The following is a 19,273-nucleotide window of genomic DNA, read 5'->3' on the forward strand; positions in this document are numbered from 1 at the left end:
CGTCCACAACCGATCTGTGGTCCTAGTTTGGAATTTGTATACGAAAATGTATTTTTACATACGGAATGGCCAACTTGTTTTCATCCAAGAATCTGGCAGCGTAGGTGGATAGGAATCTAGCCACAGATCGTGTGAAACAGCAACTGAGAAACGTGTTTCGTCTCGTTTGTCCTCCCATCCCTTCCTTCCCCTTCCATGGGACTCCAACGCTCGTGGCGGAGTCTCGTCGGTAGTTGGCGAGGTGTCGGGGCCATGGGATGGAATGAAATTCTCAACCGAAATTTTAAACCTCTACCAACGGTCGTGGTTAGCCGTTGGGAACTAGACACCGGAGACGAAAGCTGAAAAAAAAACCAACAACCAAGAAGCCGGCCGTCTTCACCGGGCCACGATCGTACGCGGGAGGAGGAGGAGGCATACACACAAACACAGACACACACACATACACACGGTTTCTGGCCGGTCTTTTACACAGTGTAAGATCGAGTTTGGCGCGCCGGTGCTAGTTTTCGAGCACTATATCAAACAAATATATGTACGCATAAATTTGCATTTTTTCTAACCTACGTGTTGTTGGCTTTGCAGTGAGCTGAGGCGGAGCGCGCGCGCGCGCATACTCGCCTCGTTCTTGTGGGCCGGACGCGTTTGATGGTGTATTAAATTCTTCGCTCACAAAGAACGACGCAACACTTGACGCAGGAGACGGGATACTGCGCGGGGAGATACCGATGATGGGGTGCCGCGTGAATATGTGCGGTAAAACTTTTGCATGTTACTACTGTGACTGAGAATCGCCCAGCCAGTGAGTTTGAGGGGGGGGGGGGGGGGGGACAATAAGTTGGAATTTGGTTTTGCAGTTTGGGAGATGCAAAGAATTTTTCAAACGCGTTTCACCAATCAAAGCGCCAATCATGTAGAAGTATTTATGTTTTTTTTAGTTTTAGTTCGATTTTTCACATCATCAGCATGATGACCTGCTAGGTCATACAAAGACTTACAAGATACTACTAAAGGGTAACGGGCCGGATGGGATTTGAAGTCCTGCTATGGGAAGACCAGAACGTCTATCGCCTCCGACCATCATACATTTACAAAGGCTTGATTACCGAACGCCATTCTATTGAGGCTTAACAGTCTGGACTAATCCTATCTCTAATATGCTTGGGTGCGGTTGATTGTTGGGTGTCATTCGAATGACGTGTCCAATTAAAATTCTGCTGTTCGTTGCATTCTAAATATTTGGACTAAAACACCACACCAACTATAAAGATCTAAAGATCAAATATATTAGTATCCAGTAGTATCTCTTATTAAGATTGTCGTGAATTGTCTGAAGATTTTGTTTTTCTGAGTCGATTTTATGTGCCAATAAATGAGTGTATCAAACACAATTTGAGATATCTTCGTGAATCCTACATGTTGATTGAGGTATTTGAAACAATTACATTGCTGTTGAGCTCTCTCCAATTCTCTTTCACTTCAGGGAAAAAGCCCTTCTTGCAAAAGAATTTACGTGTTTAACTCATATCTCAAATATTTGTAAGTTATAAAACGAATTGTTTATGTCGCGCTAGACTTTTAATGCTTTGTGGTTTGGAATTCCGATTCCTGCTGACCGAAGCCTCTTGATGAATTAATTATGAAACAACCACAGTCTCAGTAGTGAGCAAAATCACACTCACCCACCCACAATGTCAGGCTGATCAGCCTCTTATGATTCTGCTTTGAAAGAGATTTCGTTAGTCATCTAGAACTGCGCCCAAACAGCGGCTTTTTGTTGTTACCACTTACCATTTCGCTTGCTTCGTATACCGATTGCTTTTCCCTCCCAAATTCGGTTCCCCCCCCCACTCCCCAGGTCAAGGCTTTTTGCATCAGCTCCAGCATTCGTAGCAGTTTACCAAATTTAGTCGACGAATTGTGACGTCCTTTTTTTGACCGACCGTGTGGGGATCTGTTTAGCGGACGTACACCATCCATGTGTGAGCGCGCGCGCCCGCCTCATGCTTTAATTAGCTTTACTCTCGATTTTACAGTCATCTTTCGAGATGACTCATCGGCCTAGTCTAAGGCACGATGCAATTCACAGCATACAATTAATCGTCGCGTGTGGATGCTCGATTTGAGCGGGTTTCCGTGTGACATCATGAAGTTGGTTGGGATGCTGTTTTGTTGTAGAGCATGCATCAACAAATTTGCACAATTAATGTTGATTGCAGTGAGCTCATTGTGTCATTAATCGTTCCTTGCGAGAAAGAAAGAAATATTATTTTTTTAAATATGACAGTTTTCCATTGACGACTAGCTTGTGGATTGTTCTGACCCGATAAAGATCAGTTCTGCTTTACCATTTTTTTTAGATGCTGTCCATTCGGCTACATGATATATTTGAAGAATGATGTTCTGCCTTCTGCATTTAAGTCATAGATTATCCTGCACGATATTTATACACATTAAACCAATCCTAAACACTGTACGCAACGCAGACTACTTCTACATCAGTTGAACAGCAACATGACTTAGAACTAAACCGGAAAATTAATTGCTTATGGACTCAATCAAAACCTAAGTAAGAAAAACTTAACCTCACGCGCTAAGTCTATCTCACACGGCATTCAAATCCACTTTCATTTTCCACTTCCGGTCTTGCCAAACGTTGCACTGCTCGTTGTGGGTCTAAGGCGCGCATATCGCCACAAGTGCTACTGCGTAACACGTATTTTTATCGTTTTCCTGCTACATTTTCAACGTGAGGTTCTCTCTGTCTCGGTTTCTGTGCCGGTTGGGTTCGGTAGCTTGCGATCGCCAACGGGTGTTCCGTAGCCGGTTTATGTCGATAGTGATGTTTTGTGCAATTTATCTTAAATTTTTGTTCCACTTTTTACCATTTGCAAATGATCGACTGGTCTGTGAGGTAAGTTGTTCTTCGGGTCCGGAAATTGCGAATACACCAAGGCTTTACCGTTGTTGAAGGAAGGGGAAATATCTCCTCTAACGTACACGGTCACCACGTACCGTGTGTGTCTGTTGTCGGGTTGATAATTATTATGATTAGGAAACGATTATGGCAAACACTTTGACGTTGGAGTCTTTGTCAACCGCCAGCGCTGTGCAAGAATGGATGTTGTGTTTCGGAAAGGTTTTATTGATAGGCAGCTTTAACACATGTTCGACTATCTTTGGAGGATGACTGCATTCAAAAAGTATATTTAAACATACATAACCTTGCTTTAACAATAACTTTACGGCTAATATAAAGAAATGAAAAAAGAGCTTCTTCAAAAATCCAGCCATAGTTTCATTATTTCCCACAATTAAAAGAAATTTCAATCACATAATTTTCACTGATTGGCAAATTGCAACGCGCTAGCGTACGCCGAGTGCCTAGCTTTGTACACAATTTTCTCGCCCGAACGAACGCAAACCCTTCGTCATCATTTAATGGTCTTTTACTTTCCCTTCTATGGTACACAGCGAGCCGAACGCTTTTGCTTGGTCATCGAGAAGAAGATTTTCCCCTGTCATCCAACTTTTCCATCCCGTCGGTGGCCAGATTCGGCCATTGCAATGCATCCACCAGATCCACCGTTCCGATCGTAGACGCGCGCGTGCATTGACACTTCTTTCACTTGTTTCTTGTGTACAGTTTTCCCCCATTTTATTGCCCCACTAGTGCATTAGCCAGCCCGTTCCTAACTGAATCTCTTTTGGTTTCTCTTCCTTTCTGATGCAACCGGAACACAGGTATACGTCGGTGCACTGTCGCTGCACTATGAGGCGCTTAGTGTGGAAGCATCGAAGCAAACCACGGCAGAGGAGATCGTTTCCTGTATCGTCGAGCGGCTAGGGCTAACGGTAAGACACCTGAAAGTTTTATTTTTATATAAACAATACACTTAAGGATATAGTTTGAACATTGTATTAAAGAAATGATTTAAAATTACTCGACAAAAATAGCATTTAGTACTTGCCCTTGTCGAACGTCATAAAACTAACTTTTACCATCAATTTGTTTTCTAAAAACTTCTATTATTTGTTTGCAGGGCAACAACTATGAGCTGGCGGAAGTGGCCGGCGAGTGCAAGGAGAGGCGACTTTCCGCGCACGAAAAACCCGTCTCCGTTATGCTGCTGTGGCCGATGCACTCGGAGAAAGATTTTCATAGGTAAGAGCGGTGGAAAGAAATAGCGGGTCTTAGCACTCTTGGCACCCCGGACACACACTGCATCCGATGCAATTTATCAACTTCAGGTTTGATGAAATAATGATTACGCAGAAATGCTATGGAATCAACCGGGTGAGGTGTTGACGACATGATGGGGGAAAAAGGGGATGATAGCTCAGTACGAAGCCACCGGAGGGATGGAAGTTCCCGGACCGGAAAAAACAGACTCCGGAGATGGCGTTGGGTTGAGGAAATGAATTTCACTTTTACTTTTACCTTGCTGCAATGCAATCCCGTGTGACACACACACATACAGAAACTCGTTTGATGACCAAAACAAGAGCGTGCGCGCTCTCCATCGCTTTTGCCGATTGATTAGAGAGAAATTGATTTCCCAACCTTCATCGGGGCTCGTGAGGCCTCGCGACGAGAACAACCACCATCGAGATCATAAAAGTCGTGTGCAATCAAAATGAAGCTTTTCTCCAAACGGAAGTTTATTAAAACGAAAAGTTTTGCGTGCGATTGCCGATGATCTTGTTGATTTGGTATTGATTTTAGTCGTTTCGGTTTTGATTAATTTATTTTGATTTGTATCAAGTCTAGACGGTAAAGTTGTTCCAATTTTATGGACACCCAGCTTTCTTAAGGGGTCTATTTTTGGTTTGCAATTATTATTGCACTACATCTGGATTAGTGATTTATAGTTTTGAGCAAGTGCAAAACTAGATTTGCGCTAGGAAACTTGCATCGTACCAGGCTCTCACGTGCTATGTTCGCGGAAGAAAGAAGTAACATTTCTCAACTACGGAACTTAAAGTTCCACTTACCATAAATAAGTACGTACGGGGTCTCACTCAACTGCATTAAAATTTCACCCCCTTTTATCACTTCTTAACCCTTCTTCACCACACACACACGCCCCCGTACATGCGCAGATGGATGTTTTTCATCGCATTCCTGTCTGACGTAAAATTGTACCGAAATAGCAGCGAAATAGCGAGAAAAGAAAGATGATCGATGCGTGCGGAGAAGAAAGCTGTGATGGTGGGGCGGGGCGGTGTGTACGCCTCCTTAGTGGCGCTAATTTGTTTACTACCAAACCCTTCAACGCCGTTGATCGATCTCAAGCAAATCTCAACAAATCAAACCGCCGCGCGGCCAATGCGCTATCTAATCGCTACGATGTGCCGAAGCGCTTGCATTGGCTACAAACATGATCGCAGCCGATCATCCTCATTTTCACGATCGGCAATTGAAACGAATGAGCTTGATGAATGGGCGGGGGGTCCGTTTTTAGTTCAGGAAAGATCTAGATTGAACGGGCATATTGACTATGATTAATCGACTTTGACCTATATTAAATTTTTTGTTGTTGTATGGATATTGTGTGTGTTTTTTATTGTTTCCTAAAATAACCTATTTTGATTTATATTTGGAATTCTTTTTAAATTGCTTCACCGACCGTTTGTCGAGACTTTCAGCTTTCGAATGCCACTGCTCATCTACTTGTAGCGCTTAGATTTGCTTATATCAACCATTTTTCACAAAAAACACTCTGAAAATCCTAGTAATTGCATATTATCTCGGTATTTTATTCATAATTTCTCATAGCCAAATCTTTTACAACGGGAAAGGCAACAATTCTATTGGTTATCAATTATTAGTTCCACAATTTTACAGGGTTTCTTAAAGTACTTTTCATTTAGAATTTGATCACTCTATCTTATGTATAGTAGAGCCCCCAGTGGTGCTATATGGAATTTTTTGATACCTATGAGAAGGTGTTGAACCACTATTCCCTCTTATGGAGTGGTTTTGGCGTGATCGTGTTTGTTTTAGAGATTATTAACGATAGAGCTGCAACGCAGACCATTAATTGTGCACACCTAGTTAGAAAATTCAACTTGGTCCGGGAGAAAAATAGAAAAATTCCCAAAAACGCGTTTGAAACGGTTTCGGAAACGTCAACGTGTGGCTAGAATGGTTGAACAAAATCGTCGTACAGGAACAGTGGATCTTCTGCTGAGCTGGAAAGTGTTGAGAGCGTTTCAGACTTACCTTGGATTTTCCAATGGGGAAAGCAACCAAACAGAATTCTGAAGCATAATTACATCGCCAAACCATGTGCTCCAAAAATTGTATAACCAAGTTCTAACGAGGTACGCGGGTTGCGTTCTTATGGATGACGAAACGTACATAAAAATAGATTTGAGGCAGGATTCTGGACAAAAAAATTATGTTCCCACCGCACGGGGCGATGTTCCCAATAAATATAAGTTCGTTTTTGCTTCGTGCTGACAAATTTGCCCGCAAACTCATGGTACGGCAAGCCATCTGCAGCTGTGGGGGCACAAAACACGGGTTTTTATAACAAATCAATCTGCGAATTCGACAGTTTATGAAGATCAGTGCCTGGCAGCTACTGAAGTGGATGAACCAGTTGTGCAGCAGCTTATGAGATGTATTTAATACCTCTCAAAGGCTGTTTAAATTTGCTTAAATTCATCCGTACAAGAACAAATGTATTTTTCTTGAATTTAGTGGTAAAAGAATAATGGTAAACCTTTCATTTGATGTAGAAATTAAATTTCTACGTTAAAATTTCTCGTTTTACAGTGATGGGTGACAACCCAATTCTAAATTAATGACACTTTACTATAGATTTTAACATGCTAGAGTATACGACTTAACACGGTAAACAAACTGTTTGGTTTGAATGAATTGTTGAAATATCATGTCAAGACATTCTACTATTCTTCCACGACCCTTAAATTTATGTTCAAATTAAATGCAGCAAATCTCTCGGAAATGAAATAGTCCTCCACATTTTACTACAATTTTCATAAACAAAGGTTTTTATAATAGAACAAACTTTATTGACCAGGAAATATTTTTCTACTGGTTTGAGAACACTGTAGCGTGTTAACAAACCGCTACAATAATGTAATTTTGTTTCTACGATACCAAAATTTCCATCAGATGATGTAAAAGTACTTATTTAAATAACGATAAATGTTCGGTCTTTTTTAAAAAATTGAGCCGTCAAACCCTGTTTTAAAGTCCATATTTAAATGATTAATCTCAATGCATGTTTAGTGAATGGTTATTAATCGCACGTCCGTCGTTAGGATCAAAACATTGCAATTACAGTCACTTGATCAAAAAAGATGCAAAAACACGCGTTAAATCCAGTGCACCATCATCCTACGTGTGTTCATTTTATTTGTATCATTTCATGTCATGATAGTGTTGCGCAAGGATTGGAAAAAAAAACGTGGAAACATTAGCCCGGAGGATTACGAGTATCTCCCGCTCTAGACTAGAAACGAACGGTTTGCCATGGTATCCGGGAAATTAGATTCAAATCGCTTCTATCTAATTTGGCACTTATGATGAAGTCATTTGGCATCCGCTAATTAGTTTGTCGTCCGCAGTCCGCTCGCGTCTGCTACCGTTTCTCGGTACAAGATGTGAGATGTGAGGGTTATTTCACGCCTTCGCTTCGTACGGACGGTTTCTTCCATCACCTCGGCGACCTGTGACGGTGTGATGACGATGAAGGAGAGTGTGGATATATGTGTCGTCACTGTCGCCGCGTTTGTTGCGGAGGTGTCCCGATTCTACACGATCAAAAATTAACCCACAAGTGTAACGACCGTATCCCGACGGGATTTCTTCGAATGCTGATGTTGATGACGATCATCATTGCGGAGGGAAGCCTACCCCCCTTTGCGTGCGCTTTCGTGCCTCGCTGGTGGGAAGTGGAATTTTGAGGGATGCTAAATTTATCTTCCACCCCAGAACACGTTTAGGTATGATGTAAGGTGGGCTAAGTGGGAGCTGATGTTGTGTTTTTCTTGAAACGATCAGTCGCTCCCTGTTAGCAGTAGTTGTCAGGGATATGAGATTTGTCAAATATCACATTTTTTTGTGAAGATTAATATGACGTAGAAAAATGGGCGCAAGTAGAAGACAGGTGTGTTGTGATAGCATAAGCATTCCTTCACTACTTGGTGTTGGATAACGATGCGTAGGAGGTTGATGGTCATCTGGGTGACGTTTGAGGTCGACTTGAGCGAAGAGTAATAGGATTACAAAAGTTTTGACAAATCGTATGCTGTGCTCTCTGAGCATCGGCAACTTTAAAGGATCGTGTTTGTTTTTTAACCCAAAAGCAAATCTAGAATTATGCTGTCAAGCGAAACACGCAAAGTATTAGTGTTGGACAACATTTTAATGCCACTTTTGTTTACACTAGTTGTCTATTTTCTGGACATGTGTTTTGAGGAACCAAATATGTTTAAAATTGTTCCCCTTCTTCTAAAATGGTTGACGATCTTTCGGATCGACTTTTTATTCGTCTCGAGAAGGACTACATACGAAATGTGAGCGTTGTCTATAAATAAAAATTAAATCTATTTTCTCTCAATAAAATTCAATCGACTGTATATTCGTAAATGACAAATTTATATTGCTCATGCTCTATCTTCATCCTCGATGATGATCATACTAAAAACACTGCATTTCACGCCCACCGTTTGTCAATACATATTGCTGGCAACTGACCTGCCGCTGACTGCTTTCCCCAAAACGCTTTGTGTGTAGGTGAGTAGAATTTGATGGAATTTCCGGGAGTACTCCGCACTCCCGGAGGATCAACAATGGGAAGGAACCCTAAGCCTACCACCACCGTTCTTCATCGGTATGCATTTTCTCAACTGCAGCCAGCGCATCTTTTGCGGTTTCGCATATTTTTGCTATAAATGGCGTCTTACGATCTATGAAACGTGCGTGTTGTGTGGCGGGTTGTTGCCGCGCGTATGCAATTTGTATAAATACTTGTCAACGTGGTTTCGAACGCGAATAATACTTAACCCGAAAACAGACGCTGACGCGCACGGCTCATTTACACTGTACACTGTTACTCTTGTAGCCTGGGAGTAAAAACGGGCAAGAAATTGGGGTCTGCTTTCTTCGTTGGTGGTTTAAAATTTATTGTGTGTTTTCTTCATTTGAATCGGCTGCCATGTGCCGCGTTAGGTTACGCTGGGACGTGTTGGGATGCCAATGAATCGAGTTGCGAGTTGCGTCGTCAAATGTGCGCTGTCACTTTAAGCCGGTACACGCGATGCTAACGACCCTTCCATCGTTTCTTTTGGATTGGAAAGCGCGGTGGTCACGAGTTGGCGCGGTGTGTGTTTTGACGTTTCCGATGACATTTATCATCTCGCGAAACGAAAACGAACGAGGGAAATCTTTCAGGGAAAAAGAGGCAACAAAAAGTTTTTCTTCTACGAACGGCCGGTTTGTGGATGTTTGTGGCAAACACAGTGACCACTGTACTATTGCTGGCGATCCTGTGTATTACGATCGCAAACGGTAAAGGTAAACCCGCGCCATAAATATTTGTAACAACAAAAATCTCGCGTAAAGTTTACAACAACGGCAAACTTTTTTTTAAAAACAGTTACGAAGCAACAACAACAAAGCAAAGGTTTGGCTGGCCCGGCGTGAGTTTGATCGACTTTTCAATGCGATAGACACACACACACTCGACACACACACACATAAGTCTACAAGGGTCAGCTGTGTTTTCTCAAAAATTTAAAAGCATGGAGGAAACCCGAATGGATAAAAGGAGATGCCGTTGACGTGTGGAGAACGTTATGGCCATTTGGTTTTCCGTTAGGGAGGGTCACCTCGGATGGTCGATGCGTATGAAGTGGTAAACGATCGTAGGCCGCCGTCGTGTGAGACATTTTTTCGGTTTGATGTCCTAAGTAGTAGCGCATCTGCTTTTGACAGGCTTTGGGCATATTTTTGAATTATCTGTTGAAAGCACCCTGACAAAGTGGTGCTCCAATTATCACTCTTTGGAGGGGGGACGATGTTGTTGAATTGTCAGGTCCAGTAGACTAAAACACAGCACACACCGTCGCTTGACATTATTTACGTGTGTAACATAACTGGGGGATCATATTTATAAACTACAAAGCGACGTAGTAAGACGAACTCGCGTAAAAGTGTGTTATGATCTGTTAAATTGTTAAGGCCCATTCATCTACGACGGAAATGGAGCGGAGAGGCAGCAGCAGGCAACTCAGTCTACTTTTTTGTGTGTGTGATTTATTCACTCGTCACGCAACCCATAATTAATCACACCAGCCAACAAGGTGCTGTGCGATGAGGTGTGTCTCGAAGAATTAATTTAAGTCTAAAAGTGTATTCTCCAAGCACACATTCCACATCACAATTTATTGTCTGCTAATTATCCTTTATGGTGAAGTTTAGCTAATAAGTGCTGCATTAAAAAGGCCCCAAAGTCTCCTAATGTGACACACTGGCGCACACGCACTGCTGCTGTTTGGGTTTGGCTCGATCGATTAGCTAATGTGTTGTGTTTTTTTCCGTTTACGTTCTCCAATGGAAGTGTGCTTGGCTGTCGTAAACCAATGACGAGGATATACAGAAATATATATATTAATTCCATATCATATTTAGTTCTAGAAGCGTGTCTCTTTTCCCCTTCACTTTACGGGTTTTATTACCATGCAACTAAGTACAAACGCCTCGGTGTACCCTCTAGTAGACATTCACCCGTTCTGTGCCGTTCGTCGATCTTTGTGCCGGTTAATTGTAATTGCACCAGCACAAACCATTCGCTCACATTGCGTACATTCGCTCTCTTCTCGCTATTGCGTTTGACTTTCATCTGCTTACTTTCTTGCAAGTTTAATTCTTACAACCACCTCCGGACGTTTGATGGGCGCGATGATTAAGCTCTAGCGTAAAAACAAACCCACTTGATGATGATGATGATCTCGATCGCGAAAGTGTACTCCAATGAGTCATAGTCACTGGTTCAAAGTGTGTTGAAAATTACTGCAACCGTCTCAAGTGGTCTGCAATGTGTGATCTATGGATGACTCTCGCTTCGCTACGCCCAACTACAGTGTTTCTGTGATGATCTTCCAGACAGTATTTGGTGTGGGCTATTTCTGCGTGTGCGCTTGGGTGTGTTGCTATTAGTAGTCGTGACGGAATTGGAAAAAAAGGTTTGGCCTGGTTTGGACTGTTTCCGTTTTATTTTGTCTGCAAAATCAGATTTACCCTGATCGTAACAATGTGTTTCGACTAATCTGTATGAATCATCGGGAGGGAAATTTGGTTCTAAAAATGGGAGAACTTGTTGTTTCTTATGTTGATCTTTGGGTGTTAGTAACTCTTCTTCTTCTTGGCTTAACGACCTCTAAGGTCATGCCGGCCATCGAAATGGCTTTCTAGACTGCAGATACCACGTAGTTGGTTAGTCAATCCTCACTACGGGGGGACGGTCCGGATGGGATTTGAACCCCGGTCCTGCCGTTTGAAAACCACCGGGCCGCCCCAAACTTATAAATAACTCATAGTAACTAAATACTATCTGATCTTACGATATTCAAGAGCTTTAGGTTCATGCTATGATCATTTATTTTTGTATACTATTTTACCTAAATTTACTAATAATATTCCTCTCTTTCGTTTGATTTTACTCATTACAGATTCTATCTACGTGAAATACAAAGCGACGTTCCTTGGCTAGATAGTTATGGACTCGATCCACAGATACTTAGAGACTTTATACCGTTTTTGTTGCAAAAAGAAAATAGAGAATATCCTGACCTGTGCCAACTACCAGGTAAGAGTAAGCACATTTTATCGAAGTGGCACCCCTTTGCTAACATCAATCCCCTGTTCTTCCGTTTTTTTCCCCCTGTAGATCTTAACGAGGCCACACTACTCGAAAACCTTCGCCAGCGGTTTGAGGCCGGCCACATCTATACGTACGTCGGCAGCATCCTGATCGCAGTCAACCCGTTCAAGTTTCATCCCATCTACAATCCAAAGTATGTGCGGCTTTACCAGAACCAGCGGATCGGACCGATCCTGCCGCCGCACATCTTCGCCATCGCGGACAACGCTTACTATAACATGCTGAAGGAGAAACGCAACCAGGTACGGGGCGGCGTTCGATTTAGAGTTTAATTTACTCAGCTGTTCCTCAAGTGATCGAAGGCGATCATTAGAGTGCTTAAAAGCATAGTATAATTAGTGGTATATGGAGGGTGTCACATTCTGTCACTTATCTTGGTCATTTTCAACATTCCTCTAAGTAAGCAGGGCACCGGAAGGTATGGTTATCTTTAACCTCTAACTCTGTGTTTGAAGCACAAATCGATATCCCACCAGCCAATGGAGCATTGTGCTTGAAATTCCTTCCCGCTGTTTGGTGGAGTGGTTTGCCAGTGGGATGTTTAACAGAAGGAATAAGTAACCCGTTTTTTGCAATTGCTCGGTGTCCACAGTTCAATTAAATCATACGCATTCAACTGATGTGTGTCTGTGTGGCGTTGCTGTAGCGCCATGGTACGCCTTTTCCCGCTCTTTGACCGTTTTGCACATTTCTGTTCGCTTTTTATTGCCAGATGTATAAAGAAAGGTGGTGTGTGTGTTTCTTCATTTAGCGACAAAATTATGCACACAGCATCTGCTGCATCATCGGCGCTGGCAGTAGTAGTGGTGCATCAGTGCACTTAACGGGGAAGCGCCAAGGGGTCAGTAATAGACCTACGTGCACACTTCAGCCATAGAGGCGCGCGCTGCTGTGGACTATCGCTCGCATCTATTACACGAACGGCGAACGATGAAAGCTCGTTCCTGTCAGCTCTCTTACGGTTTCATCAGTCTTTTTTGGATGCATCTTCGATGTACGCGTGCAGGCGTGTATGTGTGGCAATCCAATGCCGTTGCATTAGGTGCAACGTGAATGATGAACGCGGTTGCTCTTCAACGTTCAGAACAGTTCAAAAATATGCTGAGATCCTTTTATTAGTCCGCTTCGTATGGCAGTGAAGCTGTTGTAGGAGAGGCGGACAAGGCACACGATACACTTTTCATGGTGATGCTTGGCATTTTATTTTTTTCCCCCTTTTGTCAGTGTTTATTCTGGCACAGGTTATATTACACATACTGCGGCATTATTTTCAACAAAGAGAACATAATCCTGTATTTTGTTGAGGGTTTTCAAAAAAGATTAAATTTTTATTTCCTTTTTATGAACAAACACACAAACTAAAATGCCAAATTTGCAACGCTTATAGATGCTTGGCACCTGGACAACACTTTAAATTAATAGATTCTTTTAGCGCTCGCCTCAATATCCTCCCATTGTGGACGGATATTAGCAAGATATAATGCTCTCTTGTTGCATGGCTCTAATAACCAAACAAGCGCGCACACACTTGCACTCTTCAGCACGGACAAGGATTAAGCGAGAAGATAAATTTTATTACTTGTCACTTCACTCCATCCATCTGTCCATGCACTAACGTAGCATTCAAAGCATAGTGATGCCGTCATCATCGCTTGCCAGGCACATGGCATGCAGGCCCGGGTCTGCTGCTGGTACCGCAGCATCAACATCTTTTCTAGAACCGGTGAGCCTCGCGCGCGGTTCCGTACCCCCTCACGGCCATCCCCTTTTCCATCATCTTTTCCATCACCACCCGCCACACGATGCACATTTTGCGCATTGCCGTTCGTTTTACGATTCGATTACTGCCAGGCAGGCACACTGCTGCAACGCTGCTCAGGTGCTATTTTTGTTGTTGTTTGGCCACAACGAAGGGGAGCTGGAACAACGTTTAGCTGGTTGGGGTTATGCGGCTTGCTTATGATTTTTTGTTTTATTTTTTCCTGCTTGTGCTTTGCTTCAGCAGCGCGGCGATGTGTGCGGGATGCATTCTTCGGATTCCTTATCCACTTCCAATTGGAGTTTAATTAATCTTATTCATCCATTCTGCGCAAAACAACGCCATGATTAAGAAGCGACTCTTTTATGCAATTGTAGTGCGGTTCCACTTAAGCGCGTGGTATGGTTGTTTTGCAAATTTAACATTATTCATTTGAAAAAAAAAAAAGACGAAAAAGCTATTTGATGTATGAACTTTGAATTGAGAGGGAAAGACAATTAAATATTGATGAATTACAGTCTTGATTGGATCTATGAAATTTGCATAACAAGAGGTAATACGAATGGATCGATGTTTTACAATAGCTGATTATGGGACTTTTCTTAAATAATTTCATGCAATCCGCCCTTTGATCTTTCATACGTATACTCTCTTTTTAGCGTAACGATCTGCTCTTAATGGCAGGTCCTTGCTAGGGAGGATCGATCAGTATGGAACATAATAATTGTCCATAATAATATGAAAGATCTGCAATATTATCATGAAATGAAAAGATTGGCAAAGTTGAGTTTTGTGGTCCCATTTAAATCGAATTTTTTTTCTCTAATTCTATACCAGAAAGTAATGGCTCGTTTTGTTGATTTTCGAGGCATCAAAAGAATTAGAAGACACTTTCAGTGTTGTAAATGAATCATACGGAACAGATACAAATTCTTACTAAAATTATCCTATTGAACTATTGCATGGATTAGAGCGAAAGAGGATCTAGGGTGAACCTAACTAGCAAGAGCCCGGACAAGAGAGATCTCTACAGTGAAAACCAAACAATGTTGCCCTAGCATCAATAATGTTGGGAAGGTTGGTTAGTGGCTTGCGAGGAAAGATGTCTATGCAAATTCAAAATATGCCGTGGAATGCGACAAACGCGACCGGACTGCTGAATGAGCTTTAGCACCAAACAAACACTCACGAGTATTGCTTTTACAAGTGGTGCGTGAGTTCAGGGCGGTAACCTGTTTGAAAAAAAAGCTCCCCAATAATTATGGGATGTTGCTACCTTGTGCTACCTCAGTGCTACCATTGAGAATTGTGTTTAATTCTAGGCTAGAACATCATGTGTCTCTAGTAAGCGAGAAGTGGTGTTACTCTCGTCGTGGGTACATGTAGGTGGATTCACCTCCGCTGGTGTAGCGTCGCTTCCGGGCGCAAAGTTGACGGTCTGTCGTGACGCCGCCTGCACGCGCCTGCCGATGACGACGTCCGACCATGGCATTCGTACGGAATGGCGAATGAATGGTCAAACGAGTTATGAATGAAACACGGTGTGTGGCGTCAGGAGCTTTTTTATGGTATCTTGTAGCGCGCTGAGTTACAACCCAACCAACGACACTCAACCGACGGACTACCGTGTGTCTAAGGCTGGTCGTGTAAAAAAGGCCTCTTTCGCCTCACTGTACCCAACACTACTTGAAGTTGTACGGGGCGTAATGATAGTTTTGTGTTTTTGCATGGCACACGAATCAACTCCTCGAGTGAAGTAGTTTCATGTACGTATTTGGTAGGGGAATATGTATACCTTGATGTCTTTGGTGGAGTTGTTGAGTTGTTTTTTAACGCTAGTCACATGCTTTATTACCTGACCACGGAAGAGAAAGTAGTATGTGGGGCAGGCAGGTTGTGTGTAATGTTGCGACCCCTAACCATTCTGATATGGAGAAAGTTTTTTTTTTAGATAATGTGGGAAATACATGAATGTGTATTTCTGTCTTTTTTGAGGCATTCAAAATCCTGAATTAAGATGTCAATGTGTATTAGTTTCTGTTTAGCTAACTAAATTTTTACTTAGAACTTTTTGTGATATGTTATGTTAGTGTGCATATAGTGTACGATTTATTTTTTTATCAGTCATACTAATGTCCACATGACTTCAAATCACGTGCATATGTTATCCATCACATGTCGATCACACACTTGAGTGCAATTGATGCAGCAATATCCCATGTATTTCACAGCAAAAAAGTCAAAATGACCAAGAAATTTTTTATGTAGAATAGAGGATATTCCTGTAGTATACTTTTCTTCAAACTTTTCCTCACTTCTGTCCTAGAGAAATAAGAAATCGAACCTATATTCTTGTGAGATAAAAATTTGTTTGTAAGTTCTCTTCATACTGCTGAATAACATTAATTTATTTTTTAATATAACTAACTGATAATTGGTTAATTTTTCTCCAATTTACAGTGTATCGTTATTAGCGGCGAGAGTGGTTCCGGCAAAACCGAAAGCACCAACTTTCTGCTCCACCATTTAACGGCCCTCTCGCAGAAGGGTGCCCACGGTTCTGGCGTCGAGCAAACCATCCTCAGTGCCGGACCCGTTCTGGAAGCGTTCGGCAATGCAAAAACGGCCCACAACAACAACAGCAGTCGGTTTGGGAAGTTCATCCAGGTGAACTATCGCGAGAATGGCATGGTACAGGGTGCCGTTGTCCAGAAGTACCTGCTCGAAAAGAGTCGCATCGTGTCGCAGGGCCACTACGAGCGCAACTACCACGTGTTCTACTATCTGCTGTCCGGTGCTACCGATGCCGAACGGGATGCGCTACATCTGTTGCCGGCCGAGAAGTACCACTATCTTAACGCAAAGAATCTCACGCTGGAAAACTGTGACGAGAAGTACGAGTTTTCGCGCCTCAAGCAGAGCATGGAGATGGTGGGCTTTTCGGCTGAAAAGCAACGCCGACTGTTTAACGTGCTGTCGGCGGTGCTGCTGCTCGGCAATGTGGAGTTTTTCCCGAAAAAGTCCACCTACCACCATGACGAAAGTGTTCAGGTCCGGAATCCGGACGTGGTGGGGTTAATATCGGAGCTGCTGCGCGTCAAGCAGGAAACGCTGATGTCGGCCCTTACGTCGAAGCGTGTAAAGGCCAGCGGTGAAACGCTGATCATGCAGTACAAGCTGCCGGAAGCGATAGCGGCCCGGGACGCGCTAGCCAAGTGCCTTTACGGGGCGCTGTTCGACTGGATCGTGCTGCAGGTGAACCATGCGCTGCTGAACAAGGACCAGGTCTTGCATACTGGCCACTCGATCGGTGTGCTGGACATATTTGGTTTCGAAGATTTTGGACCGCAGAATAGCTTCGAGCAGCTGTGCATTAACTACGCGAACGAGCATTTACAGTATTACTTCAATCTGGTAAGCTAATGGTGCAAGTAATCTGAACCGAGGGTGATCTATGACATACCAATGAGACATACTCTTTTTTTTTCTTATTTCCAGCACGTGTTCAAGTACGAACAGAAAGAATACAAACGCGAGGGAATTAAATGGACTGATATAGAATTTCTAGACAATTACGGATGCTTGCAGCTGTTTGAATCGAAACCATCCGGTTTGCTGTGTATACTGGACGATCTGTGCAAGTAAGGATGCGTCCTTGTGCCACGGTTGGCTTCCGGATTCCCGGATATTAATATATTTTCTACTTATCCTAGTTTTCCCGGTGCCACAAACGAAACGTTGCTGCAAAAGTTCAACAGTGTTCACAAGGATAATGCATTTTACGAAAAGCCACAGCGCAAAGAGAACGCATTTATCATTAAGCATTACGCGGGCAAGGTGAAATATCAGGTAAGAATTCATCTTACAGTCAAAAAACCACACCACGCACACAGAAAAAGACGACCACTAATTTGCGTTTTCTCTTTGTCGTGCATTTTAGGTTGCCGAAATGCGTGAAAAGAATCTCGATCTAATGCGGCAGGACATTGTGAGCGTGCTGAAAAACTCGAGCATGGCGTTCGTGCGCGAGCTGGTCGGAGCGGACCCGGTGGCCGTGTTTAGGTGGGCGATATTGCGTGCCTTTTTTCGCGGCTATTTTGCATTCCGGTCCGCTGGCATTAAGCATCGGAAGGAACGGGCTGACATGTCGTTCAACAAGCTGGCGACAAAGACGCGATACCGTGCACCGAACGATAGTATCGTAAGGTAAGGCATTTCCAGCACGGTAATGCGTAAAAACAGCGTAATGCGATGTTGGCCACTCACAAGGTTTATCAAGCAGTTAATGTACATTTCGTTTCGGTGATGGTGGTTAGCGGGAATGAGTCCAGTGAAACGTTTTGCCGTATTTCCGTATTGATCATGATGTGTTCTCTTTTCTTTCTTTCTCTCCTCTCTTTCTCTCTACCTGTTTTCATCCTCACCCGCCCGTTTTCCTTCTATGGGGATTTTCCTTCTGTCCCTTTCCCTTGTGTGTTTGGACATTCGTTTTTTAAAACATTGTTTTTTGGTTTTGGATTTTTGTTGTTTAACCCTTCTCCATGACCTCTGTCGTAAATTATGTTATGTTGGTGTTGTCCTATCGTCCATAAAAAAAATTGACTCCCCAAATCCCACAACTAAAAAATTTTTTTCTCCGCCAACTTTTGGCCCTTCACATTGTGTTTCTTCTCTCTTCTTCGGTGGTGGTGGTGGTGTTGTTGGTGTGTTGACGATTCTCTAGCCATCTCGTGACGGTCTCATCGGTGAACCTAACAATCAATCGAATTGCGTAAGTGCAACTTTACCATCTCTCTAAACCATTTACCACACAACTTAGGGTTATTGCTTAAAAAAAGAAAGCTAAAACCAAAAACGGGAAAGTTGTTTTTAATCTATCTATCTAACTGTGTTTCCTGTTGCATTATTCGTTCGCCGTGCTAATTCCTGTTTTTCCCTGTTTCATTCTTACTGTTATTTGTCCCGACTCGTTTCTACTCGTTTAGTGTTTAGTGTTTGTATGTGTGTGTGTTTAAACTTGTTCTTCTTCGAAAAGATTTGTTTTGTTCCATCCCTGCTGCATCCTTCCGATGCGTACGTATTATATTTATTGTCTCTTTACATAATATTCTCCCATGGGGTGATCTTTCGTTGGTTCATCTTTTGTGTCTAATCGTTTCGATACATTTTAAGCATCGTGTTTCACATGTAATTTCTTTTTCTTCTCACTATTCAACTCTCTAATTCCAATCATCAACATATGTTTTTGTTTAAAATAATCATAACAGCTTATTAAGCAAGGAGTACCACAGCTAATCCAACATATCCTTTACAACTGTAAGGATTCTTTAGTTTTCTAAATTTATAGAGTTTTAGTTTCGTTTTAAACATGAACCGTTCGGATCAATTAATACGAGCCCGTAAAGGAAGCTCTTTAATTGAACAAATCTAATGCATACATTAAGTAACTTGTTTTTAAAGTGTCCCTAAACCGTTACAAAGACTTGCTCTTTAACAAAACTCTGTTCCGTGTTCCCCATCCTGCAGGAAGCTTTTCTGTACAAGGCGCCCGGTTCGGGACGGTGGTATGCTGGACCGGTATCGCAACTATTCG

At 42.6% G+C, this 19,273-nt stretch overlaps 1 protein-coding gene across 3 annotated transcripts in view; it reads left to right on the forward strand.

Moving 5' to 3' along the window:
- LOC126556560 (unconventional myosin-IXa-like) overlaps positions 1–19,273 on the forward strand; it is a 47,701-nt gene that overhangs the window by 16,043 nt on the left and 12,385 nt on the right. For 2 of the 3 annotated variants that reach the window (XM_050211863.1, XM_050211861.1), the window contains exons 2-10: positions 3,745–3,855; positions 4,044–4,165; positions 11,710–11,846; positions 11,928–12,163; positions 16,141–17,094; positions 17,179–17,321; positions 17,394–17,529; positions 17,621–17,886; positions 18,404–18,451. In XM_050211863.1, the coding sequence (XP_050067820.1) occupies positions 3,745–3,855; positions 4,044–4,165; positions 11,710–11,846; positions 11,928–12,163; positions 16,141–17,094; positions 17,179–17,321; positions 17,394–17,529; positions 17,621–17,886; positions 18,404–18,451 (2,153 nt within the window). The remainder of the gene's footprint in view (positions 1–3,744; positions 3,856–4,043; positions 4,166–11,709; positions 11,847–11,927; positions 12,164–16,140; positions 17,095–17,178; positions 17,322–17,393; positions 17,530–17,620; positions 17,887–18,403; positions 18,452–19,273) is intronic. The other variant, XM_050211862.1, reaches the window with a different exon arrangement.

The sequence above is a fragment of the Anopheles maculipalpis genome, chromosome 2RL (assembly GCF_943734695.1).
Source record: "Anopheles maculipalpis chromosome 2RL, idAnoMacuDA_375_x, whole genome shotgun sequence".
Lineage (NCBI taxonomy): Eukaryota > Metazoa > Arthropoda > Insecta > Diptera > Culicidae > Anopheles > Anopheles maculipalpis.